The sequence below is a fragment of the Misgurnus anguillicaudatus genome, chromosome 22 (assembly GCF_027580225.2).
Source record: "Misgurnus anguillicaudatus chromosome 22, ASM2758022v2, whole genome shotgun sequence".
NCBI classification, from domain to species: Eukaryota; Metazoa; Chordata; class Actinopteri; order Cypriniformes; family Cobitidae; genus Misgurnus; species Misgurnus anguillicaudatus.
The window spans coordinates 17652926-17680639 of NC_073358.2; the positions used below are offsets into that span (position 1 = coordinate 17652926).

General features: G+C 38.3%; 1 protein-coding gene across 1 annotated transcript in view; it reads right to left on the bottom strand.

The window, feature by feature from the left end:
• Positions 1–27714, bottom strand: part of adgrv1 (adhesion G protein-coupled receptor V1) — a 1080612-nt gene that overhangs the window by 951729 nt on the left and 101169 nt on the right. The window contains 2 exon segments of the mRNA XM_073861135.1: positions 12075–12224; positions 20915–21102. Coding sequence (XP_073717236.1) covers positions 12075–12224; positions 20915–21102 — 338 coding nt within the window.

The following is a 27714-nucleotide window of genomic DNA, read 5'->3' on the forward strand; positions in this document are numbered from 1 at the left end:
TAACATTAATTTTGTTGGTTTGGAACCAAGACTTTGCCCGTTTACTAGTGTGTTTTGGGTCATTGTCTTGTTGAAACAACCATTTCAAGGGCATGTCCTCTTCAGAATAGGGCAACATGACCTCTTCAAGTATTTTAACATATGCAAACTGATCCATGATCCCTTGTATGCGATAAATAGGCCCAACACCATTGTAGGAGAAACATGCCCATATCATGATGCTTGCACCTCCATGCTTCACTGTCTTCACTGTGTACTGTGGCTTGAATTCAGAGTTTGGGGGTCGTCTCACAAACTGCCTGTGGCCCTTGGACCCAAAAAGAACAATTTTACTCTCATCAGTCCACAAAATGTTCCTCCATTTCTCTTTAGGCCAGTTGATGTGTTCTTTGGCAAATTGTAACCTCTTCTGCACATGCCTTTTTTTAACAGAGGGAGTTTGCGGGGGATTCTTGAAAATAGATTAGCTTCACACAGACCTCTTCTAACTGTCACAGTACTTACAGGTAACTCCAGACTGTCTTTGATCATCCTGGAGGTGATCATTGGCTGAGCCTTTGCCATTCTGGTTATTCTTCTATCCATTTTGATGGTTGTCTTCCGTTTTCTTCCACGTCTCTCTGGTTTTGCTCTCCATTTTAAGGCATTGGAGATCATTTTAGCTTAACAGCCTATCGTTTTTTGCACCTCTTTATAGGTTTTCCCCTCTCCAATCAACTTTTTAATCAAAGTACGCTGTTCTTCTGAACAATGTCTTGAACGACCCATTTTCCTCAGCTTTCAAATGCATGTTCAACAAGTGTTGGCTTCATCCTTAAATAGGGGCCACCTGATTCACACCTGTTTCTTCACAAAATTGATGACCTCAGTGATTGAATGCCACACTGCTATTTTTTTTAACACACCCCTTTCAACTAATTCAACTAATTGCCCAATTGCACAGCCTTAAGAGCGTGCATATCATGAATGCTGGGTCTCATTTGTTTTCTGAGAATCTACTGAACCTACTGGTAACTTGTTTGCCACGTAGCAATAAAAAAATATACTAAAAACCTTGATTATTCTGGTTAGTCACATTGTACTGCTATTATTTTGAACAATACTGTATGGAAAGTTATGAAATTTGGCACACTTATAAAGGACTGTTCAAAAAGTCTCCATAGCAAATTTAGAGTCTCTATCTCTAACCTGCTAGCGCCATCTACAGTCTAAAGTTGCACATATGTTTTTGCTTATAACTTCTGACCCTTTGGCTGCGGTCTAAGTATTTTGATGTTACTTGTTTCCTTGGAGTCCTGAGTAGTAGCCGAGTCCAAGGATACCAAACATGCCAGATTTCGCCTTATGGTTAGCCCTGTGCAGCAAAATAGCACTTAAAAAACACACACGAATATCTCTGCGTTATAGTGTTATTCTGATCGACTTTAAAACACCATAGGAAGAACAATGCATTACCTTCTAAATAAAAAACTCTATTGGCATTATATAAAAATTTCCATCAGAAATGGACAAACATTGTAAAAAACACAAAACAAAAAAATTACCCTTTATTTTGTGTTTTTTACACATAAATGGTTATAACTCCGCAACGAAATGTAATTTTTACACTGATTTGATACGCTGATGTATGATCAGAGTCTGAGGCCACACCAAATTATATTCTTGGACCAATAGTAAATGAACAAAATCAAGCAAGCCCTATTGTCATACAACTGTTTCTTTGCTAAACTAAAGTGTATAGTCATGAAATTAGCTAGATGTAACACAGTCATGACCTGAGGTTGCATGCACAATGTTGTCATAGCGCCACCTAGTGAATGGCTTTTTTTGCTAAAAACTACTGCTAAGTTTATCTAAAATCATGAGTCATCATAGATTATTCCTTTCATAGCTTGAAGTATTATCTTTGGTGGATACTAATTCATTCCCTAGCAACCAATGAGAATATCCTAGCAACCGTTTTGCAAGAACTTTTTCTCTGCATCAGAACGTTGTAGAGACATGGGGTTGGGCTCTTTTGACTCAACCATTTTTGCAAGAGCTTTACTATGCATCAAAAATATGTAGAGACACGTGGGTGAGCTCTTTTGACTCATAAACACCACTGTAACATTTTATGAAGCCGATACCATCACTCAAAAACGGAAAAGACAGCTCTCAACTCCACTAACGAGACGCAAATCTTCTTCCTCGTCCGCATCAATTCAATTCAATTCATTTTATTTATATAGCGCTTTTCGCAAATGTAAATTTTTGCAAAGCAGCTTTACATGAGTAGATGTAAAGGAGAACACAGAAAATCAATAGATAATATAAGCAGTAGAACATAGCGGCTAAGGTTAAACCAAGCAAGCGTATTAATAATGTTACATATACAGAAAGTGCTAAGTTAAGCCAAAGTTGGCTGACTCTCCCTGGGACGAAAACCCCCCTAGGAAAAACCCGGTGGGAAAAACTCCTAGAAGGACAAAAACCCTTGCAAGAAATTAATATATGTATATATATATATATATATATATATATATATATATATATATATATATATATATATATATATAGATACGGCAGGGATAGGAAGCGGGTAAGCGGATTAAACTGGTTCAGCCGGTGGTCGTTGGTCACGCATCGGTTAGGCATCACGTTGAAGGACAGCCAGTAGATCAGTGGTGCGATGACCTTCACAGCAACAGGAAATGGGTCTGTTTGTCTCATTGTCCTCGGGGTCGAGGACGAGACAGGGAGACAAAAACAGAGTTCTATTAGCGTAGGGGCCGTTCGCATGTAATGCAAGTGTCATACATTATAGTTGTTTAAGTCAGCTCGGTTCCAGACAGGCTAACTATTGCTGCAATAGTGTATTACCCATATGAGGTGTGTGAGTGCTTTGTTCTAGACAAAATAACTACTGCTGGAAAAGTACATTTACTGGACATGTTTTATGTGAATGCTTTGTTAAAGAAGAATGTCTTCTTCCACTGGATTCACGACTGAGGCGTCTATGCTTTCATGTGAAGACTTTCTTCAGTTTTTTGTACAAAAGACACATGATTTAAGAATGGGGATAAACCCAGCTCTGTCTGACCCCTCAACTTTCTCCAGATGCACTGCTGTTCTTAATTGTTTTAATTCTGTTACAGATAACAATTTGATAGAAATAGTGGAACACCTCAAAGCATCATGTTCTCCAGCTGACGTGATGCCCCCTTTTTTCCTTAAACAAGTTATCAACGTGGTTGGTCCAAATTTACTGTCACTGATTAATCAATGCTTACAAATAGGCACGATTCCAGAGTTGCTAAAACATGCAACGGTTCGCCCTCTGCTTAAAAAACAGGGCATGGATCCGACTATTTTAGCAAATTTTAGGCCCATCTCAAATCTGTCTTTCATTTCAAAAATTATAGAGAAAACTGTTTTTGATCAACTGCAATCTTTTTTAGCTGTCAATATGATCTTTGAGGTTTTTCAGTCTGGGTTCAGAAAACATCATTCTACTGAAACTGCATTGTTGAAGGTTTCAAATGATATACTGTTAACATGTGACTCAGGCAACTATGCTGTTTTATTGCTTTTACATCTTACTGCTGCATTTGATACTGTCGATCATGCTATACTTATTGATGGACTGGAATATTGTGCAGGCATTACTGGCAGTGCCTTGAAGTGGTTTAAATCTTATCTTACAAATAGAACCTTTTCAGTTAAGCTAGGAGATTATACCTCGAGTAAAGCTGCAATAACTTGTGGAGTTCCTCAAGGGTCCATTCTGGCTCCCATTCTTTTTTCTCTATATATGCTTTCACTTGGTTCCATGTTTAGGAAATATGGGCTGTCCTTTCACTGTTATGCGGATGACACACAAGCTTATCTGCCGCTAAAACGGAATTTTGATGGAATGAATGCACTGATGGCCTGCTTGAGTGATATAAAGAAATGGTTGTCGCTAAACTTTTTAAATTTCAATGAGGACAAAACTGAAATGATTGTTTTTAAACCATCTGATTCTGTGACTATTGCCAATCCAAATCTTGGTGTATTATCATCATATGTTAAGCAACATGTTAAAAATTTGGGTGTGGTATTTGATGAACATATGAAATTTGAGAGACAGATTAATACTGTAGTCAAATCATCTTTTTTCAACTGCGGCTTCTGTCTAAAGCAAAAACCTTTCTTTCTTTTAAAAATCTTGAGAAGGTGATTCATGCGTTCATTACCTCTAGATTAGACTATTGTAACTCATTGTATGCTGGGATTAGTCAAACAGCTCTATCTTGATTACAACTGGTTCAGAATGCGGCAGCCAGACTTCTGACTAAAACTCATAAACGGGAGCATATCACTCCAATATTACAGTCCTTACATTGGCTGCCTGTGCGCTACAGAGTAGATTTTAAAATTCTATTAATGGTGTTTAAGTCTTTACATGGGCTGGCCCCTTCTTATATATCTTACCTATTGATTGAACGCAGTGAAACAAGATCTCTCCGGTCTTCCAATCAGAGACTCTTGACTATTCCTAAGACAAGGCTGAAATGCAGGGGGGTTCGTGCTTTTACATCAATCGCTCCAAGACTTTGGAACAAGTTGCCCATCTTTATTAGACTGGCTCCCTCTGTAGCAAATTTTAAGTCAAGACTAAAAACATACTTGTTTGATAAAGCTTTTATATCTGGTTGAGGTGCTCTGTCTTTTCTTTTATCTTGTTTTATATTTTATATATTTTATTTTATATATTTTATTATTTTTAAATATTTTTACATTATGGTTGACGTGTTTTACTTTATTTTGAGTATTTTATCTCTTATTGTGCGAGTGTTTGGTGTATCTGTTGTAAAGCACATTGGTCAACCTGTGTTGTAGAAATGGTGCTATATAAATAAATTTGACATTGACATTGACATTAAGTTTAGATTTAAATTGATCGACTGTGTCTGATACTCGAACATTATTTGGTAAATCATTCCAGAGCTTAGGGGCCAAGTAGGAAAAGGATCTACCACCTTTAGACACTTTTGATATTCTAGGAATAATTAAGTGACCCGAATTTTGTGAGCGCAGTTTACATGGTGAATTGTATTCTGATAGTAGTTCTTTAATATACGAGGGAGCTAAGACATTTAAGTCTTTGTAGGTGGTTAGTAATATTTTAAATTGTATGCAATATTTAACTGGTAGCCAATGTAAAGATGCCAGAATTGGGCTAATGTGGTCATACTTTTTCGATCGAGTTAGCACTCTTGCGGCGGCGTTTTGAACCAGCTGTAGCTTGTTTACCTGATTTGAATGGCATCCCCCGAGTAACGAGTTACAATAGTCTATTCTAGAGGTCATAAAAGCATGGATAAGCTTTTCTGCATCTGATGCAGACAGCATATGGCGTATTTTTGAGATATTTCTAAGATGGAAGAATGCTGTGCGGCAGACGTTGGAGATATGACTATCGAAAGATAGATTGCTGTCGAACATTACGCCTAAATTCTTAACCGTGGAAGATGGCACCACCGTGCAGCCATCTATGGACAACTTGTAATCTGACATACTATGTTTGTAGCGATTTGGTTCAATAATAAGTATCTCAGTCTTATTGGAGTTTAGCATAAGAAAGTTATGTGCCATCCAGTCCCTAATATCACTAATGCAGTCTGTTAGCTTAGCAAACTGGTGAGTTTCTCTAGGATGTGACGAGATGTAAAGCTGGGTATCGTCCGCATAGCAGTAAAAACGTATGTTTCCTGATAATGTCTCCTAGAGGTAACATATATAATGAGAATAGGATAGGGCCTAAAACTGATCCCTGTGGTACGCCGTATTTAACCGGGGAGTGATATGACTCTTCCTCATTTACATAGACAAAGTCATAGCGATTGGTTAGATACAATCTAAACCAGGCTAACGCCTGACCACTGATGCTAACATAGTTTTCTAGTCTACTGAGTAAGATTCTGTGATCTATTGTGTCAAAGGCTGCACTAAGGTCTAGTAATATAAGGATTGAGATTTCACCATGATCGGATGTTAATAGGAGGTCATTTGTAACTCTAAGCAGCGCTGTCTCTGTGCTATGGTGGGGCCTGAATCCTGATTGGAACTTTTCATATGTATTATTATTCGCTATGAATGTGCGTAGCTGGCTTGCCACTACTTTTTCTAATATTTTAGAAAGAAAAGGTAGATTTGAGATTGGTCTAAAGTTATTAAGATTTCCCTTGTCAAGGTTTGTTTTTTTTAATGAGCGGTCTAATAACTGCTAGTTTGAAAGCTGTTGGAACGTATCCTAATTCTAGAGATGAGTTAAAGATATTTAGTACCGTGTCTGACACTACATGAAATAGCTCTTTTAGTAATTTTGTGGGAACGGGGTCTAGTATACAGGACGATGATTTGGATGGGAGCAACGGCATCCAATGTGCTAGTGCAAACGTTGTTCAGGTTTTTTTTATTATAATATCCAGATCTTCACGGTTATCTGTTACATGTTTCATTTGAGACAGGTCTGGAAGAGTGCTAATAAAGCTATCTTTAGTGGTGGAAATAATTGTTCTGGCTAATCTGTAGCATGTTGTAGAATGAGCGGTCCTATCTAGAAGTACCGTGTAAGACACAAGGCAATGGTCTGAAACGGCATTGCTCTGGGGTGATATTTCGATGTCATTAATATTGAGTCCGAGTGACAGAATTAAGTCTAATTTGTGCTTACGAGTATGCGTGGGCCCTGACACTTTTTGTTTAATACCAAGAAAATTTGGAACATCCATAAACGCACCTCCTAATGCATCTTTTGGGTTATCCACATGGATATTAAAATCACCAATGATAAGAGCTTTATCTACAGTGACTGTGAGTTCAGATAGGAAGTCTGCTATTTCTTTAAGAAAATCTGTGTGGTGGCCCGGAGGCCTATATATGGTAGCTAAAATTAATGAAAGCTGTTTGTGTTACGATCAGTTATTTCCATATTTAACAGGATTATTTCAAACGAATTAAATTTTAGTTCAGATTTATGGTTTCATCTCCCCTGTAGGCAGGGAGGGGACCAGAGCATATTACATTGTCTGACATTGTTTTTGCAATTTCACACATCTCCTTAATAGTATCTTTGGTGATTTCCGACTGTCGGAGTCTGGTGTCATTTGTGCTGGCGTGAATAACAATCTTAGAAAACTTCCGCTTAGCATTAGCCAGCACTTTAAGTTTGGATCTAATGTCAGACATTCTGGCTCCCGGTATACAGTCGACTCTGGTGTTTGGTGCCTCAATGTTAGTGTTCCTGAGTATAGAATCTCCAATGACCAGGGCACTTTTAACAGGTGTTTCAGCTGGTGTACTCCTTAGGGGATCGAATCTGTTAGAAAGTACCGTAACGTTATGGGTCTTAGATGGACGCCGTAAATGACTATGCCGCCTGACAGTCACCCAGTTAGACCGCCGACTTGACTCTGATGTCGGAACTGAGCCATGTGTATTTTGATAAACACTATGCGCGCTCGATACAGTATTTGTAATGTTTACATTAGCATCTGATGTCGGAACCGAGCCATTAGTCTTTTCGCTCGATACAGTATTTACAACAGTAACATTAGCGGTTTTGCTATCCTCAACTATCGTTCGGATGCGCGATTCTAGTTCAGCAACCTTCTCAGTTAATCTTAATACTTCAATACACTTAGTGCATGTAAACCCCTCTATGCTAACAGCAGAAGCTAAACTATACAAGTGGCAAGTAGTACATGTTACAATAACAAGCAGAGTCTTACCGCTTTCATGCTGGGCGATGGCGTCTTCGTTTTCCCGAACGCGCTCCGCGGAGCTGCATCGCGTGGGGTGTTCGGTTGTGGCACGCCTCAGTCGCCTGCGAACGTCTGCGAAGGCCGGGCAGCGGCTCCTCCACAGCTTCCCGATCGCTTTTCATGTTGGGCAATGGCGTCTCCGTTCACTCGTTCACGGTCCGTGAAGCTGCATCGCGTGGAGTGCTCGTATGTTGCACGCCTCGGTCGCTTGTGGACGTCCGGAGACAGGGTGAAGTGGGCGCTGTAGCTCGCGTTGGATCTGCTCAAACCGATCAACTCCTCCACAGCTTCCCGCTCAGGTGAGGACAGGTCAGAAAAGCATATATCAGATGAATCCGCCATTAGATCGGAAAATGCTAGCTTCAGTCAGCAGCGTTTGTTGATGCTAGCGGGCTATATGCTAACACTGGGTGTTTATTAGTGATAAATAGTTTCACGTGGTAGTACTGCTCAATAATCGTCACGGTAAAGTATTCCTAGGTAAAACTAATAAGTTATATTATATAAATAGGAATAAGATAGTTAAAAAAAAGGATTTCAGATGAACGATGCACGATCTGTTCAGCGTGACGTTCAGCCAATCAAATCATGCACAATAACTTGAGTCCAGAGGGAAAACTCCTAGAAGGAGAAAAACCCCTGAGAGAGGTACATATATATTTATATAAATAAATACTATCGGGGTATGTGAATGGGTAAGCGAATTAAACTGGTTCAGCCGGTGGTCACCGGTCATGCATCTCGTTGAAGGACGGTCAGTAGATCAGTGGTGTGATGACCTTCACAGCTGCAGGAACTGGGTCTGTTTGTCTCATTGTCCTCAGGGTCGAGGACGAGACAGGGAGAGAGAAACAGAATCCTATTAGTGTAGGGGCTCTTCACATGTAATGCAAGGGTTTTTTTCATCCCCTGGAGAGTCGGCCACCTTTGGCTTAACTTACTACTTTACTGTATGCGTTACATTATTACTATGCTCGCTTTTTTATGCTTTTCCTACATCTATTAATGTAAAGCTGCTTTAAAACAATTGACAATTGTGAAAAGCGCTATATTAATAAAATTGAATTGAATTGAATCGATTCATCAATCCGTTTCCGTAAACCGTGTCAACAAATTTTAAGTAGAGCGCTTAAAACGGATTTGAGGATGTATCTTATCCAAACTTAAGCCTATTGACACGACACTTGGTACTTGTGATGGCAGTCAGGACCTGAGGGTAAATGCAAAGTTTCGTCACAACACCACCTAGTGGTCAGACAATTGTTTACATGCCTATAACTTTGGCTGCGGTCGACATATTTTAGTGGAACTTGTTACCTTGTAGTCCTGAACTATTGCCGAGTCCAAAGATACTAAACATGCCAGGTTTTCCTTTACGCTAAGCCCGGTGCAGCAAAATTGTGCTTAAAAAACATGCACGAATATCTCAGTGAGCGTTATTTCAATCGACTCGAAAATGCCATATTAAGAACATAAACAAAAACCTCTATTGGCACTATATTAAATTTTTTAACAGAAATGGACGAAATTTGCGACTACACAAAAAAAGTGTGTATGCTTGCACCACTAGTTGGCCTTATAATTGAACAAAACCTTTGTTGTAATTAGTTACTTCTCTAAAATAGTAACTGAGTTAGTAACTATGTTACATCATTATAAAAGTAACTAATTACCAGGCAAAGTAACTATTGTGTTACTTAAAAAAAGTTCAAATATTTCAAATAACTTGGATGCCCCCAATATAAAATTTGTAAAATGAATGAATTAGACACTAAAAGAAACCACTAATTTTGTGGCAGCATGTGATGATGTGGGGTGCTTTATTAGATCAGAATTACAGACGTGAAGAGGCTCTTTCTTACTCTGCATTAGTTGCAAATTACATAAACATTCTTGTGTTTCACCTCAACGGTGGAAAAGAAGTGCTTTTTATACTGTGTGTTTGTGACTGCCATCTTTAAGTTTGTTTTACTTGCCGTCGTTCTGTCGTTGCGGGTGTGTGGGACTCGGACGGACTGCAGCGCGAGGACCGGGCTGCCTGTGAGTAGCTAGCAGCATCACCCGCTGCTCGTTGAGAAGAGAGAGCGGTACATGCAGTCGTGTCAGTCTCCAACCACGCCAGAAAAGATTGCTTGATTTGTCCTAGACCCTTTTTGTAAGTAAAGTCGCTAAAGGGGTTTAGAAAGTTGCTAAATCTAGTGACAAAGTCACCAAGTTGGGAACACTGCACTGCACTTCTCGGACTGTGTGCATGTGTTTGTATATGAACTCTGCCTGCCTCTGGTTGGCTAATGATGGAAATTAAGCCAATCATCATCGGTTATGTGTCTCTCAGCCCCCAACACATACACACACAAGAGAAAAACATTGCCTGTCTGGATGAGAGACCCTACTCTGGTAAAAATAGCTTTAGTGAGATTAATTATAATAACGCGCAGCATTTATTGTCAGTAACGGTAACGGCGTTATAACGGGGGAAACAGTAATTTATTTGATTAGTAGTTACTGAAAAAAATAACGCCATTAGTAACACTGTTTATTTATAACGCTGTTATTATCATCACTGCTCATGACACCACTGTAACATTTTGTGAGCTGAGTATTGGCATTGCAAGCACCACTCACATTTCCTTCAGTGTTCTAGTTGTCAATGCTCTTCGAGAATAGTGGGAGAGATTTCACTGAATGAGAACACAGCTTTTTTGCTGATAACTGTTATTATATTTTGTCTGAAATCAAGAGATTTTCCTAGGTTCTTTAAACTGCTCATCTGAACTCAACTTCTGTGCCCTTTTTGGCTTGACCCCGGCAATTGCTGCTTGCAGCTATATTTAGGGGTCAAGCCCAGAATGGGATTGTTAGTTTTCTTATTATTACTATTATTAATATTATTATTATCATTATTCTGCTTCTTCCGCCATTGCGTCTATGGCAGCCCATAGAACCGTACATAGGAAAGTTATGACATTTGGCACACTCATAGAGGACATTCCATATAGTCACCACACCAAATTTGGAGTCTCTATGACAAACCCGATGTCAGATTTGCGTAAGCAATGGGTGTGTAGCATCTAGAGACACTCATGGCAAAAAGTGATGGAATTTGTGTCGATTCGCCAATCCGTTTCCGTAAACCGCATCAACAAATTTTACGTAGAATGCAAAAAAACGGATTTGAGGCTGTATCTTCGCCAAAGTTAAGCATATTCACACGACACTTGGTAGTTTTGGCAGTCATGACCTGAGGGTGCATGCCCAGTTCACAGCACCACCTAGTGTTCATGAGATTTGAAAAATGGCTATTTCTGCAAACTTGAGTCTAAAATGATAAAATTGCTATTGTTAGATTCCTTGAGGCATGCCGGGTCAAACAATACCAAAAGGTTTTCTATCTATATTTCAACATTGCTTAATCGTATGTATATCACATTTGGTGGGTGTCATCACAATCATTACCCGAGGCACCATCTATTGTTTTGGTGCAGTGCCACCTAGAGGTCAAGTCATTTGAGGCTATATCTCAACATTGCTTTATCATATTTACACCAAATTTGGTGGGTGTCATCATAAACATGACCTGAGGCAAAATCCATTGTTTCTGCACAGCGCCACGTAGTGGTCTCAAGATTTTAGACTTGGATCTAAAATCATGACGTCATCACTGATACTTCATTCTGTGCCCTTTTTGGCTTGACCCCGGCATCGCTGCTTTGCAGCTATATGTATGTTTGTATTGCTACAAATGCATACAGTGTGTAAAACATAATAGCTTTATAATAGCCGTTTAATTAGCTTTATTATATTTATTTAAAGGTAAAAATAGTAAATATGAAAATAAAAGCAATGTAACAAACACAACCCCACCGTCTGAGAGCAGAGAATCCTGCCTGTTTTTCCAAGATTTTGATAACTTATTTTACTTACTTGGCATTGGGTGGATAATAGCAAATTTTTCTGTGGTGTGACAAACCCAGAATACATTTAATATCTGACTTAACAGGGACTTTAAAACACTTCAAATGTAGATGTTTTTTATGATTATAATTATAGCATGTGTGATTTTCTTTTGACACTGCAACACAAAATTTGCATCAAGTGTAAAAGGGTGTCACTCTTTTAAATATTTTCTGTCACACATATGAACACACCTAAAATGACTTTGGATAAGGGTATCTAATCTGTTAATACAAAGTGCTGCAGTTAGAATCCCCCTTGAAAAACCCAAAATCAAGGTCTTGGCTCGAAAGAACACTATATTGAAAAAAAATTAAATTTAAGCATTACCTGTAGGCAGAGGCTGAAGACAAAAGTCTCATCAGCCTCAGGTAAGTCATCATCCTTAACAGCGATGAAGATGGTTTTACTACTTTCAGAGGACAGGAGAAAAGCAGCAGCAGTTGTAGCCTCAAAGTCACCAGTGTCTTCCCCTTGCAACTGTAAAGCAAACATCTTCATGTACAGTACTGAGCGGAACATTTATAATAAAAGTTGAAAAAAATCAGATGTTTGACATTTAAATGGCTTAATTTATGAAAAACAGGCAGAACAAATTTCTGTGTAAATTGTCAAAAACCATCTTCATCTAGGCTGTTGCATTAATTTCAATGGCTTAATTTACATATGAATGAATTTTGGCATAGCACATTAGTTATGTGTGTGTTTGGCCAATAATGCCTAATATGTTTCAAAAATATATAAATATACTGACCCAAATTATAAACGCAACATTATCTTGATGCTGGATGGATTAATTATCTTGTCAAAAAAGAAGTGCTCACTAACACAGATTCAGACAGATTTGTGAAAAATATTTGGGGGAAATATGCCTTTTGTGTACATAGAAAAGTCTTAGATCTTTCAGTTCAGCTCAAAGAAAAATTGGGACAAAAACTAAAGTGTTGCATTTATCATTTTTGATCAGTGCAGTGTTTCCTCTAGGATTTTTTCCAGCTGTGGCGGCAGGGGGGCACCCATGATGATTATAAATGTACATTATTATTTTTTAAATGTAGAATATAGGCTAAAGGAAACTAGCATGTATTTTTTATATAATTTTCATGCTGTCATTTACTTTTCCTTATATTTATAGCATATTGCTTTTCTATGTCTGATCTAAACTATATTTTCTTAAAAACAGTGATGCCAGTAACGCGTTACTTAGTAACGCGTTCCTCTAATCTGACCGCTTTTTTTACTAATGAGTAATCTAACGTGTTAATATTTCCAATCCAGTAATCAGATTAAAGTTACTTATCCAAGTCACTGTGCGTTACTATTTTTGAAATTTTCCTTAGTAAAATATAAATTTTCTTTTATATTTCTTCTTGCGTCTCAGGAAGTTAAGTCAGGTGTGCGACAAGTCACGTTTTCAGCATGAGGACAATTCAGGTCACGTGTAAGCGACACAAACGTAAACAATGCACAATGGAGAGAGAAGAGAGATGCAGCTACAAAAACACTACGTCAAATTAAAAAAAAAACATTTGGAGTCACGGCACGGCACAGACACAGTCAAACTAAGAGCAAGTCCCACCCGGTGGTGCGAAGCAGTGAGCAGGAGGTCATCCACTACCCAAACAACAAAAGCTGGACTTCGGTGCAAAACCAGTAAGTGTGGGAGAGTTGAAGAACGAAAGTAACAAAGCGATTTTCTCAGAGCCCTGATAACATCTGCATCTCACTATGACAGCATATTAGCACATAACCCCTGAAAGAGTTGACAAATATCGCGTTATTTACTCACCGATTTTCACGTGTAGATCCAGAACTGTGTTTTCAACCATGATAAGTAAATTCCAAAAGCGGTCTTTTTTTCTTATAACGCGTTGTGTTTCTCGTTTCATGTGTTACAATACTGATAAATCTACAAGGTATTTAGTATATAACATCCTGAAGACTTCTCAGTTTTTCAAAATAAAAGCATTTAAACGAGTTTAAATGTGAGTAGATCCTGTCGGGTCAAAAGTAACACTTGTTAGTTTTGTCCCGCTGCTAATACTGTGTATAATATGTTAAAAAAAATTATATTATTCTAATTTGATTTAATTTCATTTTCATGGTGTTCAAACTATTGAATTTTTTTAGTCTCAGCAATTTAAGTTTGTACTGTTGGTTGCTTTTGAAACATTTGATAAAACTGAAATTTAAAATAAAAATGTAATTTAATTATTTTTTACAAAGATAAATGACAAAATAAGTTTGCAGTTACATATTAAAGATATATATTTAATAAAAACAAGTGTAACACAAAAATCTATCATGTTTTGTTGTGTTACTTTTGACCCACCTTTGTGTTACTTTCGTCCCTGCTGTCAAGGTCAAAAGTAACAATTCACTACTCGTGTTTAAAGTGAAATTATACAGAAGTCGTTTTACATTTGTTCAAAATTCCAGCTGGTATTGATAGACCACACTTGTGAGTTATTGACCACAGCAAAAATATCTCTAACATTTTAGTTTTTTAAAACACAACAGTTCAACTTAAAATGTCAGGAGATACATTGTTGACCTTACTGTTAAAAATGCACTTCCAATAAAGTGAGTGTTGGCAAAACCGGTTGTCATTTTTTATGTTGAGGCAGTGGGGGTGTTGGCAGCTACTGGAATTGTAACTAACAAAGTAACTTGTAACTTAGTTACTTTTAAAATCAAGTAATCTGTAAAGTAACTTAGTTACTTTTTAAAGGAGTAATCAGTAATCAGATTACTTTTTCAAAGTAACTGTGGCATCACTGCTTAAAAAAACATAGCTACGTACGTAGTACGGATATTTCATTGTAGTTTTAATGTAGTGTGCATTGCAAGTTCGTGCTCATGTTACAGTTCCCTGATGCAAAGTCATGCACAGTCCTGTTTGATAATCCGCACTGCTATGATTGACAGAACACCCGACCAGTTATCCGACATCAGCAGTCATTTTATTCCACACCCGACCTGTTTCACATAAAGACTGTGACCCCGACCTGTTCACACCGCAAATCGCGCAGTTAAATAGAAACCTTTAACGGTCTTCAGACAGATCTTAAACACAAATAAGCACGGGGCCATTTAAAAACGAGTCAAATTTTGGTCTTGGATGTTAGACCCATTTTACTCTTGTCTATTGAGTTGCATCTACAACGCATATAACACGTTAATATTATTACACTCGTTACATCAAATATTAGGAGTTTCACCCGCAGGTACCCCGACCCTGCTGTCTGAAACAGATGAAACCGTCTCACCGTCTGCCTCAAGTTTTTATTACCAACGTCCTTCTCTTGCCACGGGAATAATGTAAGTTTCCTTACAAACAGATTCGACTATTAATGTCTTGCAGTCGCATACGAGTAGTATTCAGAATTTAGCCTTTTTGTTTTTGGACAAATATCTTATCATTTAATGTGAAACTTAATGTGAGTGTTGAAGAACGGAAGATTGACAGCTGAGCGGTCAGCAGCGCGCTGCGCTTCTAGCCTATATTCTAAATAACTAATGGCCCGATAAGTTGATTATATGAGTACAGTGATTACAAATTAATGTCCAATAAACTCGTAATATGTTAAATCGAAAGTTTAATCCTTTCTTCACAGCCCTGCGCTGCGTCCGTGTATATGCGCCGGTGAACAGCATACGCGTGATGACCTTGCACCTTAAATTACCCTAAATTTATAGTCATAAAGATAAAAGTAAAACTTCATTCGAAATGGTGTAAATGGTGTAATTTTATTTGTGTAAACTCACAATAAGGAGAAAACCTTGTGGTTATTTAAAATCATTAAAAACATGACGTGTCTTCTGCTGCTTTGGTTTTAGAGCGCGTCACAAAAAAAGAACAGAAACTCAAATACTTTTTATTTGTTTTGTCAATTTAATAATTATTTAAGTGTAACATATTTCGGCTTATTTATTTTATTATTATTTCTCAAAACAGAGACGTAGCCTAATCATCACCTGTCGATTTAAATCTATTTGTGCATGAAACTAAACCCATGGAGGAAATTATGATATTTTAGGAGATTTATTTATAAATGAACAACGCGAATCCAGAAAGGAATTTATTTCTAAGACAGCCAGTCTGGCAGGGTGGACATTTCGGTAAATTTTATTTTGCAAGCTGCCGCCATGGGTTTTGTCTAGAAGGGATACAGCAAATGACGAAAGGTTTAGGATTAGATTTGGAGGTAGGATTATTAGGATGAAAACAGCGGCTCTGGCTAAATGAGATACAAATACATCCTACAATGTTTTAGAGTTGGGTTTGGTTGAAGGATTAGGATAAAACAGTTCTCATCCGGCGAGATTTCGTTTGCTGTATCCCTTCTATCCACAACCGCAGGTGTGGCGGGGATGTTTTAGGCGTGGCGGGCCGCCACAGTAGAATGCATATAGTGGAAACACTGCAGTGTATATATAAGGTGTTTAACAAAGACAAATCTAACACCTGTAGAGGGAGAAAATGGAAAATAGAAAATTCTACACTCACCTAAAGAATTATTAGGAACCATAGTAATACTGTGTTTGACCCTTTCGCCTTCAGAACTGCCTTAATTCTACGTGGCATTGATTCAACAAGGTGCTGAAAGCATTCTTTAGAAATGTTGGTCCATATTGATAGGATAGCATCTTGCAGTTGATGGAGATTTGTGGGATGCACATCTAGGGCATGAAGCTCCCGTTCCACCCCATCCCAAAGATGCTCTATTGGGTTGAGATCTGGTGACTGTGGGGGCCATTTTAGTACAGTTAACTCATTGCCATGTCCAAGAAACTAATTTGAAATGATTCATGCTTTGTGACATGGTGCATTATCCTGCTGGAAGTAGCCATCAGAGGATGGGTACATGGTGGTCATAAAGGGATGGACATGGTCAGAAACAATGCTCAGGTAGGCTGTGACATTTAAACGATGCCCAATTGGCACTAAGGGGCCTAAAGTGTGCCAAGAAAACATCCCCCACACCATAACACCACCACCACCAGCCTGCACAGTGGTAACAAGGTATGATGGATCCATGTTCTCATTCTGTTTACGCCAAATTCTGACTCTACCATCTGAATGTCTCCTCTGACCTCTAGCATCAACAAGGCATTTTCACCCACAGGACTGGCGCATACTGGATGTTTTTCCCTTTTCACACCATTCTTTGTAAACCCTAGAAATGGTTGAGCGTGAAAATCCCAGTAACTGAGCAGATTGTGAAATACTTAGACCGGCCCGTCTGGCACCAACAACCATGCCACGCTCAAAATTGCTTAAATCACCTTTCTTTCCCATTCTGACATCCAGTTTGGAGTTCAGGATAGTGATGAAGAGTCACTCGAAACTCGGATCATTTAACCCGATCCCTAAAATGACTCGAGAACCATGAGTCCTTAGTGACCATTAACCCGAGTCAGTTGAGTCCTCTCAGATTTTGCTTTAAAAATGAGAAATTGGATCAAACACAAAGCTCTTCAAATGTTTACACCAGAATTACAACACATAACTCTACATAAGCTGCCATATGTTCTAAAACTTGCAACAACGAGTTAATTTACATCACCAAAAGTCGACTGGGGGTACCGAGTGAGCCAAAAGCTCACTCGTAATTTTCTGCAGCTCCGAGTACAAATGGATGCGTGCGCGCGACAATGAGTTGGTCGACGGCTCGGGGATTCACACAGAGAGTGACTCAACTCATAGAGCTTTAATCCTGGAATAGGAGAAATGAGCCTTGCTCGTGTTATTAACCCACTGACTCATGTAGGCTAATCTATTGCAATATTTGACTGGCACAATGTTTTGGGTAGAAGCTGCAAATGTTTAAATATTTTAAATACGAGGACTGTTGCAGCAGTGCTGCTATAAAGATCCGCCACCGACGGACGTACGCGGCTCCTCTTGTTGACTGAGTCACTCAGAGTGACGTGAGTGGCTCACTCACAGGACCCGTGCAGGAGCGGGCGAGCGGCTTTGTCTGGGACACACTCACAAGATCATGTTCTTGCACGGATGAGTGACTGTGTGGCTGCATTAACGGAAGCCTATCGTGGATCTTGTAAGTCAATCTGAAACAGAAAACGTTCTCCTCACGTCCCAATTCAACAAAGCCTCACATCTTTTAAACGTGGTGTTGATATATTTGTCGTTATGAAATGAAACTAAACACACACACCGAACTTTTACAATTATGTTATTGATAATGTTACCACAGACATGCATGCTTTTTTTTACAAGTTCCTCAGGTCACATGAGCCCTTTTTTGCGAGCAGAGGAGTCGTAGACTCGTAACTTAGCTGCATGCGTGATCTGAGTTGCTTGGTTGCATTAGTATTAGCGATTGGAACTGGGAGTGACTCAGAATAACCCGAATCCTTAAAAAGATCCGGGTTGACCATCACTAGTTCAGGAGATTGACCACACCCCTAAATGCATTGAAGCAACTACCATGTGATTGGATGATTAGATAACTGCATCAATGAGAAATTGAACAGGTGTTCCTAATATTCCTTTAGGTGAGTGTATGTTAAATATCTCAAAGTAGCACATCTTTTTAAATCTTAAGAGGCACAATCTGGCTAAACCTGCACCCCTTTGATCCACCCACTGCAAGCCACTACAAAACAGGCTCCTAGATTCTTCCTTCTGCTGTAAATTCATGGAAGCCATGAACCAGCAACACCTGCACACTTGTATTAAAAGCCATTGGCTTGACAGTAGGCACATTTGCTCATCTAGTCTTGTAATTATTTAATACATTTGATAATGGTAAAAATAAGACAGACTAGACAGATGTTTAGTTATTCTCAGCAAATGGTGCAATTTATGTGCTACAGTACAGTATGTGTGTCTTCTATAAAATGTAGCTTGTTGTCACTGTATGCAGGGATGTCATAATACTTATAGATATAGTCACATTATTTGATATATTTAACTTTCTTTTACTGTGAAGCTTTTACGTAAATTTGTTGTTGTCCCTGTGTTGTCCTTGTATTGCCCCAGTGTTAAAAATATGACTTTCTACCTAGGGCTGTGACGGTTAGGATTTTTTTCTCACCGCGGTGAAGCATCAAAAAATCACGCGGTTATGCGGTTAACCGCACAACAGTTACCCCCCAAAGCCCAAGCGACCCCAAACCAGACCCTCCCCCGCACCCCCCGGCAAAGCATCGGGGAACAGTATTCTTATTTATTATTAAAAACATGAAATAATATGTATTTCCATAGCTTTTTATATACATGTTTTGAACGTAATAGGAATTATATAATTTTTTGTCATTGTTTATAACCCATTTTGTACAATACATATCATAAAATAGCAACCAGAAAAAAACTAGACAGAACATGTCGAGCTTAACATTGTTTCTTGTAAGCAAAACCTTGATTCCAATTTCTTTAGACATTTTTAGAGTGTTTTTCGGGTAACACTCCGAGCATATAACGCATTCCTCCAATCGCAACTGGTTGAAACGTTAAATAATTTATTGTACAATAAAATGGGCTACAAACAATGACAAACCTGTTCCATAATTCAAATTAAACTCAAGAGATATTGAAAATAAATACTATTTCATGCTACTATAGTTAATATGTTTCATTAGAATTTTTCAAAGCAGATACGAAACGAAATAGCCTGCCCTACTGCATCATCCCGTAAATAACTGCGCAAAACTTATAGATACTCCAATCAATGCTTTAAATTTCTGCTGCCAATTTACATAATCAAGAACGTAATAAGAGTTTTTTTGATCCTGAGCTGGCGAAATTAGTTTAAACCATTAGCGAGTCACGCTGTCAGTATGTTAGCGCTCACCTGCCTGACTGCAGTGCTGTCCCTTTGGTACTTCGCTCATCTCGCAAAAGTCTTGGAGATTTCCAACTGTCGTTGCTGGGCTGAAGTTTTATGCTTTACTAAAGGTATGTTTGGTGCTCCGAAGTCAAGATGTGATTTTAGATAGTGGCATTTCCTCGCTACGATAGTCAGACATATAGGTCTACAGCCGATCGCGCTAGCCTTCATAACTATAGTTGGCATGTTTGCCCATTATAGTTTTATATAATTATTATTCTATTATTATCATCACCAACGCGCATTTGTGATGCCCGGACACCTTCTTGCACCTGAATAATGTAATGCGCGTGGCTGTGAAATGCACTTGAGATTTAGTTATTCGCGCAGTGAGTGAGTTGGTACGGTTCCATGGCATGCAATAAATGTCAGAGCACCTGGGCATGACGCGCTTAAAGTAATGGCTTCATGTTTAAGAAGATTGCACCCGTGACAGTAGGCTATTTGTGTGTATTTAATTGAACATTTTCTGTAGACACCAAGTACTGAAACTAAGTGATTAAATAACAATAATCAGACACGCGCACATAATAAACCCCTATATATGTTTAATCCCTCCCCCTTGCGCGGAAAGCTGTTTTTTTCTCTAGAAGCCCTGAACACAGTATGGAATACAGTAAATTATGATTAACAATTACTTTTGTTTATACTTCATATAATACAGAATATGACTTCTGTAACTTTCACCAGCAAAATAAATAAATAAATAATGAAAATATAAAAAAGTGCGGTGATGACGATGATGACCTCAGCACCGCGGTAGTCATCTCAGTACTGCGGTGATGCGGTTATCGTCACAGCCCTATTTCTACCTACAGTTATTTTTTCAAATTAAATGATTTAAAAACAAATCAAATAATTGTACAAATGTGAAAACCAGTCTAAAGTCTCAAAATCAAATTCTGAGATAACGAACATCAAAGTTTGATTTCTCATTAATTTCAATCTTTCAGTGCTTTTCACCATCCTGCAAAACCATTCAATTCCATGCTGATTCAACCAAGCCGGTACGGTTATAGTTTCATTGTCCACTGTGGGGCTGATAACAGCTTCCTTTGAAATGTACTACAAATGCATTAGTTGTTGCCTTGATAACAAAAGAGTTTACAGACGGTATGCAATGTACTGTGTGAATAGCGAGTGTTATTGTGGGTGATCATCTACTTTTTGTTTAACGGACTACTTTTTACCTGAACTGCATTTACTTGCTTAAATAATGTGCTTTACCTGCAACATAGAGAAGCCTGTAGCCAGGCAACAGACGAGGGACTGATTCTGGGCGGTGACGTCAGCACAATTTGTTTTTTAACTTACCAGAACCAAAGCCGTAACATTAACTGGATCTCCAACTCGTTCAACCACAAGTCGCACTATAGCTCTGCTGCTCTCATTTACACCAAACTGAGTCTGGCCCTGGAACCTCAGCTCTGCAGACTCTGACCTGACACTTGTTGTGAAGAGCATCAGAACCAAGCCAGTTAGAGCGAAAACAGCTGACATTCCTGACAGAGAAAGAACACAGTTCAGTGACTAATCTGACAGGAAATATTTAAATTAGCATTACATTCTATTAAACCCATTAGAGTAAACCCATGCATTATATTTACTGTCACTTTAAAAAGTGTAAAACTTCTTTATTGAAGTTTATTGAACTTGCATAAATAGGAATTATTTTACATACACAGCAAAACTCCAGTGTTAAATTAACACGGTTATAATCCACAACCAGAGTGTTAAAAAAGGAAAACAGAATGAGTGATTTTTTATTTTTCACAGAAACCTTCACAACACTGCTGTAATATGGGTTTACGAGTCCAAAATTAAGTCTAAAAATTACCAAACACACCTATTAGGAAAAGGATTACATAATGGTACTAATATCTGCACCAACAAGCAAACAATATAATTTTTGGCTTGTTATAAAAACAAGAAATCAAGGGTCAGGTGCCCAGCTAAAGGAAAAACTAATCACTGTTAAGGTGACTTCTTGTTTTTAATATTTTATTTAATGATTGTGTTTATTAACAGCAGATGTTCATCATTAACCCCCTGGGGTCCAAAAACGCGGCGCCGCGTTTTGACGTGTTTTTTCCTTATCATGGCAGAATCCACTTAACACTCTGGGGTCGACGGCGGCGCGGGCGCCGCATACTCTTTATTTTTCAATCTCTCCGCAAAGAGAGTTAGATAACTCTGCTGATTTTGGACATACAGATATGATTTATACATCATTTAAAACATTAAAGTGTCTAGTTTTTTTCTGTCCACTCCCAATAAAAACAGAATGTTGTGCTTTTCGCAAAATTAAGAAAATAAACATGATGCGTGTTTTGTTCTCTCTCCCTCAGTGAAGTCCTTTCAGAAACACGTCAGAAAAATTAACTGTAACTTAACGAATACTTGTCATATAAACAAAAGATACATGTCTACATAATGCTTGGAATGTCTGCTTTTGGAAGATGTACAGTAAGTGAAATCGAAAACAAATATTGTAATTCGTTATTAACTGTGTTAGAAGAGGGAGATGTATATGGAGGACCAGAAGAGTCATGCAAAATGTAATAAAGAACTTCAATATTTAATAACTACCTGGACAATAAAAATATCAATCAATAGATTTGTTTAAAAATGCATCAATTAATCTATAAATAAATAGACAAAGTTACAAAAATATCATTATGTAACATTTTATTAGGCAATAAAAATGAGACTACAAAAATAACATAGAAATGAAATATTAATCCATTAATAAATAGTTCAAATTAATATAACAATTTACAAAAACAACATAAAACACTCAATAAGTTCATCATTTTAAATTGCATTTACAAATTCTTAATTAAATAATGGAATTTTCAAAATGTATTTCAAAAAGTGATTTTAAAAGAGAAATAAATAACTGGACTTATAAACTGAACCACAAATACAGGTCCAAATCAGGCATCCAAAAGGGCACTTCCGTTCAACATTTCGGTTTTTATTTCCTGATGGTTCTCCTTATTCTTTTCGCAATTCGATTTGATTTTCATTTCAGCTTCTCTATTTAGCTTTTCCGTGACTCTTGAGGAAGAGAAGCATTTATCTTTAACGTTACCTTAGAAGAACAATGGAGGACGCACTGGAGCTGGATTAGAAGTAAGTAAGGTTAACAGTTAATTTATACCATTTGTATTTGCTATCATGTAACTTAATATGCTCATGGCTTGTGCAGTTCAGCCTACATACAGTAAGCAACCTCAGCAGATTGTATATACAGGGGTTAAATTGTGATTTGCTCTGTGTGGAGGGGTACTTCAAGGGGTAACATGTTTAATACTGATGACAACAAAGCCACTGGTGTGTTTCAATGACATTCTGGACTTCTGATAGGATTTGATAAGTTTCAGCTTTCAAGCTGTGCCAGAGGTTGACCCAAAATATTTTAAAAAGAGCGTCTGAACTTTAAATGATGCAAGTCTATGAGTTTGACACCCTATATCAATTTGTTGCACATGTCATTATGCACAATTGATCAAACTTTGAAGAAAGTTAAAAGAATCAAGCTCCTTGAATAATTCTAGGCATAAGATACCCCAAAAGACTCAATTAACAAGAAAATGTACAATACACAGTACTGTATCAGCAACATGACTTAGAAATTAGCCATAGAGATTCCCTATGCTGGTCAGCAGCTAGTAAAACAATCATATAGTTAGGTTTGATTTGTGTAATCAAAATACATTATTTTATTAAACTATACAATGAGTTATATCCAGTGTTATCCAGTTAACATACTGTAATTAGATGAGTGACATACATACGCGCACTTCTATTAAATGTTCTCAACGTGGGCACCATTCTTATCTCTCTCTTTCTCTTTCTCTTTCTCTCTCTCTCTCTCTCTCTCTCTCTCTCTCTCATGCACACACACACACACCTGATCCTGCATGCGCGTTCTTGAAGCTGCTCTGAGTTTTCTCGCTTGAGCTGCATATTTTCAACTTGCGCGAAGAGGTGTTTAAATCGGAAAGCGTGTGTTTTCGCGGCAATTGCGCCGCCCAATTCGAGTCATTTGCAAATTTAGAAATATGACAGCATACATTGTTACTGTTACGCAGAGTTACTATAAAACATGTGCACAGCGCGGGTATATAGAGAGGCAGAGAATGCGCGCGTGTGGGAAAGTCATGATAAACTCGATCAGTTGTCTTCTCTGTAACATATCCGTGACTGTTGAGGTTTACGCAAAAAAGAAAGTATAAGGAGGAACGGACTTTGAAAACAGCGTCACCTTTTCAGTTATGTGAGAGAGAGGCGCACGCTGCAAACAACATGACAGAGAGTGCGCGCAGTACTAAATTAAGCAGGGCTGCCGAACAGTAAAATATAAATGTGCGCACTCCATTGGATAATTGTAAATGCGCAAACACATGCTGAAAATACATGCCGTTGTGGAGTAAGATAAATATCATATTACTTGAGGGTTATAGTTTGTTTAATAAAATAACAAATTGTTCTCTATAAAGAAAATCAAATCAAATTTCCTTGACCTTCAAGCGGGGCGGGTCGAGCCGTTAGGAGGGCGGGGTGCCCCCCCTATATAATGGTAGGGGAAACACTGTGTTTACATGCTTATTTACAAATGAGTATGCGTGACCTCCCGTAATGGCGGATATCTGTTGCATGTTGTACAGTGTTAAGACACAGTTATTCACTTTCGTATCTGTCATGGCAACTTTGAGTAATGCTGCACTGCGGGATTTGCTGTAAAATGATTTCATATTCTTTACATGCAAGGTAATTCCATACACTGCGCTTTACACCCGACACCGTTTTTATGAGCGCCGCGTTACACGGAGACGCGAGCTCGCGCACATGCAATTTGTTTTTAAAGTTCATACGCGCTTACAGAAACACGTTTAAAACAGAAGCTAGACGATAAGGGGATGGGCATCTGAAAACAGTCATCTAAAATTTTTTATATAACTAATCTCTGCAGATGTTTATCTGAGATTTAGTTTATGTACAAGATAGTTTATGAATGTAGTATCAGTGATATTTACCCATCAGTTATATATGTAAGGATATTTCTGTGTACAATTTATGCTAACAGCTGTTTATAACTCTCTTAGAGGTCTGCATCTCTCTCATCAGTACAAAACTATGAAGTGGAAAAACACTTTTTGGACATAAAGTTATATGGTAACATGAGCCACATGAAGTTTACAGCTCTGTTGTGTATCAGTTTCTTAGTTTATACAACGTTTTTGAATAGGGTTTGTTTCCAAATAAACTGAAAATGTCCTACTGACCATCATTTCTATTTTGATTATATTATTAACTTAATAAACCTCAAACAAACATTTATACATTTGTCCTCAATCAAATCATGATGTTCCCTCCACCATACTTCACTGTTGGGATGATGTTTTGATGATGGTAAGCTGTGCCCATTTTGCGTCATAACATTTTTCTCAAAAAATGCAACTTTTGTTTCATCAATCCATAAAATATTTTCCCAGTTGCACTGGGGTTTGCAAGGGGCTCTTTTGCAAACTTCAGGTTCACAGCAATGTTTTTCGGGAGAACAGTGGCTTCCTCTGTGGTGTAATGTCATAGACACCGTGCCTGTCCAAAGACTTGCGTATGGTAGACTCAGGAACAGAGCTGTGTGCCCGTTCCAATGATGTCTTCAAGCCTTTAGCTGTTACTCGTGGGTTCTTCTTTACTTCATTGAGTATTCTGCATGGTGTCTTAGGAGTCATCTTGACTGTGCGCCCACTTCTAAGAAGGGTAGCTACAGTATTTAACTGTCTCCATTTATAGACAATTTGTCTAAGTGTAGACTGATGGAGGTCTAAACATTTTGAGATTGTTTTGTGTCACTTTTCAGCCTTATGGAGTGCAACATCTCTTGATCAGATATCTTTATAAAAGCATGGTTCAGAAGAGCTGATGCTTCTTAAGGACAGCAATCTTAAAATGTGTGAGTGTCTTAATATCAATCAAAGTTGCACTAAACCACACATTTAAACTCATTTTATTAATTGGACTCCAGTTTGCCAGCTTCTGACAAAAAAAGCTTTCAATAAAGTAATTAGTCCATGGGCTCCCTTACATTTTCCTCCAGCACTGTGAATGTTTAATGGGTGTTTCCAAAAAAGACACAAGAAACTGGAATTATTTGTGTCTTGTGAGCTTATGCACGTGTTTGTTTATTGTTGTGACCTAGATGAGGATCAGATAACATTTTATGGCAAATCACTGTAGAAAACCAGTTCATTCCTAGGGGTTCACATACTTTTTCTTGCCACTGTATAACCACACCATCCGCAAATGAGTTACAGGTCGCAAATAAGCAGAGCAGATGAGTTAACGCGTAATGCACTTGAGTTCAGCACCAGGGGCATCACAGCTAACGAAGCCATAGGACACTAAAAAGTTTAGGTTTAGAAGAAGTTTTAAAACACCTGGTATTATGTGACTTCTCCTAGTGTCTCCTCTTTCATTTCCTACAGCAAATAAAAAATGGCTTGGCAAACAATATTTTTGAATTTTTAAACAATCCTCTGTCTTATCACATGTATCACGTGCTGTCTGATTTATGTAAGTCCTCTTTTTTCACAACAATTGCAGCTATTTCAAGTGCAAAATGATTTAAGACATGCTTTTTTTCAGCGTTAAATTAATGCCGCAAATACCAGTCATAACACACGTGCAAACATTAGTAAATCGCACAGTGTAAATTCTCAACTTTTTGAAACTTACGGCCCAGCAATGACTGTTCAGAGGACCAGCTTTCTAAACATTACAGTATCAACGCAGAATAACAGAAAAACAATGCATTGTTACGTGCCTTTCATGTCACTAAAGGTACACCTTGGGCCCCTTTCAATAAGGAGGTTCAACCAACTTTGAGTTAAAACTTGAACTCTAAGTTGTTCTATTTTATCCCTACTGACTGCCAGAGACGGTGCTTTAGCACTGAATGATCTCGCGCATACGCAGGTTGAGTGTTTATACCAACAAAGTCATCTGTGACCCCTAATGACTATGGAGATCCTATTTCTTCCGGTGACATAAAAGGATCTGTTCCTTTTCATCTTCTTGCTTCGCAGGTTGTATCACCGCGCTAGCCAAAGACCAAAGGATATTGCTACAGCTACGTGTTTGCACTCCTGTTTCATTCCTTGCTGGTGGCCTTGTGACATTATTTTGTCTGAGCTGTGGAGCCACAACGTAACCCACAGAGAGGTTTGTGACATGCTTCGGCGGTTTTTCCTCAGCTGGGTTACATACTTTACATATAGCTGGTTGTTTATTTACTGAATATTGTGTCGGTGCATTTGTTGGTGATGGCTGTGTTTTCGCTAGCCTGGAGCAACCAGACTCTCGTACATTCATTTCATTTGTACAGAGAGTCTGGCCACGCTCCATTGCAAAGCATTACATCCGTTAAGGAGGGTCCTCTGTTGAAGTTTAAAACTATTGGATCTGCCCAGAGTCACTCTGAATCTGCCATAACCAATAGCTAACGTTTGGTCGTGACGTATGTCACTCAGTCTGGCACACGACCTCAACGTCTGCGTTCTTAGCCACTCCCCGCTGTTCGCTGATTGGACCTGCAGATTTTTGCCGGAGAAAACGAAACTCTACACAGCAGTCCCAGACGTTCTTCTGAAGCGAAATGAAAATAAAGCGAAATAACTTTTTTTTTTAAAAAGTTGCCAGCCAGCGCCAGCGTTTTTCATGATTTTCACAAAAGTTTAATGCCTTCCAGAAAATGTTCTTCTTCAAATATACAAACATATAAATATAACAAATGAAAGAACAGACCCTCTGCTTTCAAACAAAAAAAAAACGTTTCATCCTACCTTGAGTAGTTCTTTTGTAATCAGCTTTTGAATATGGGTAGGTTTCTACAAAAACACCACATTTTGAGCAAAAAGCAGAGCTAATTCCATTTTTGTGACAGACTTTTCATAGAGATCCCATTCAGAGCGATCTTTAAAACAGACACGGACATGCAGCAGCTTGCCATAGGGCAATACTTCCGGGTTTCAAAAGTTGCGGAAGGTAGATAATAGCGGTATTGCGGAAAGACGGAAATACTCGTCATTGGCGGGGAAGCGTTT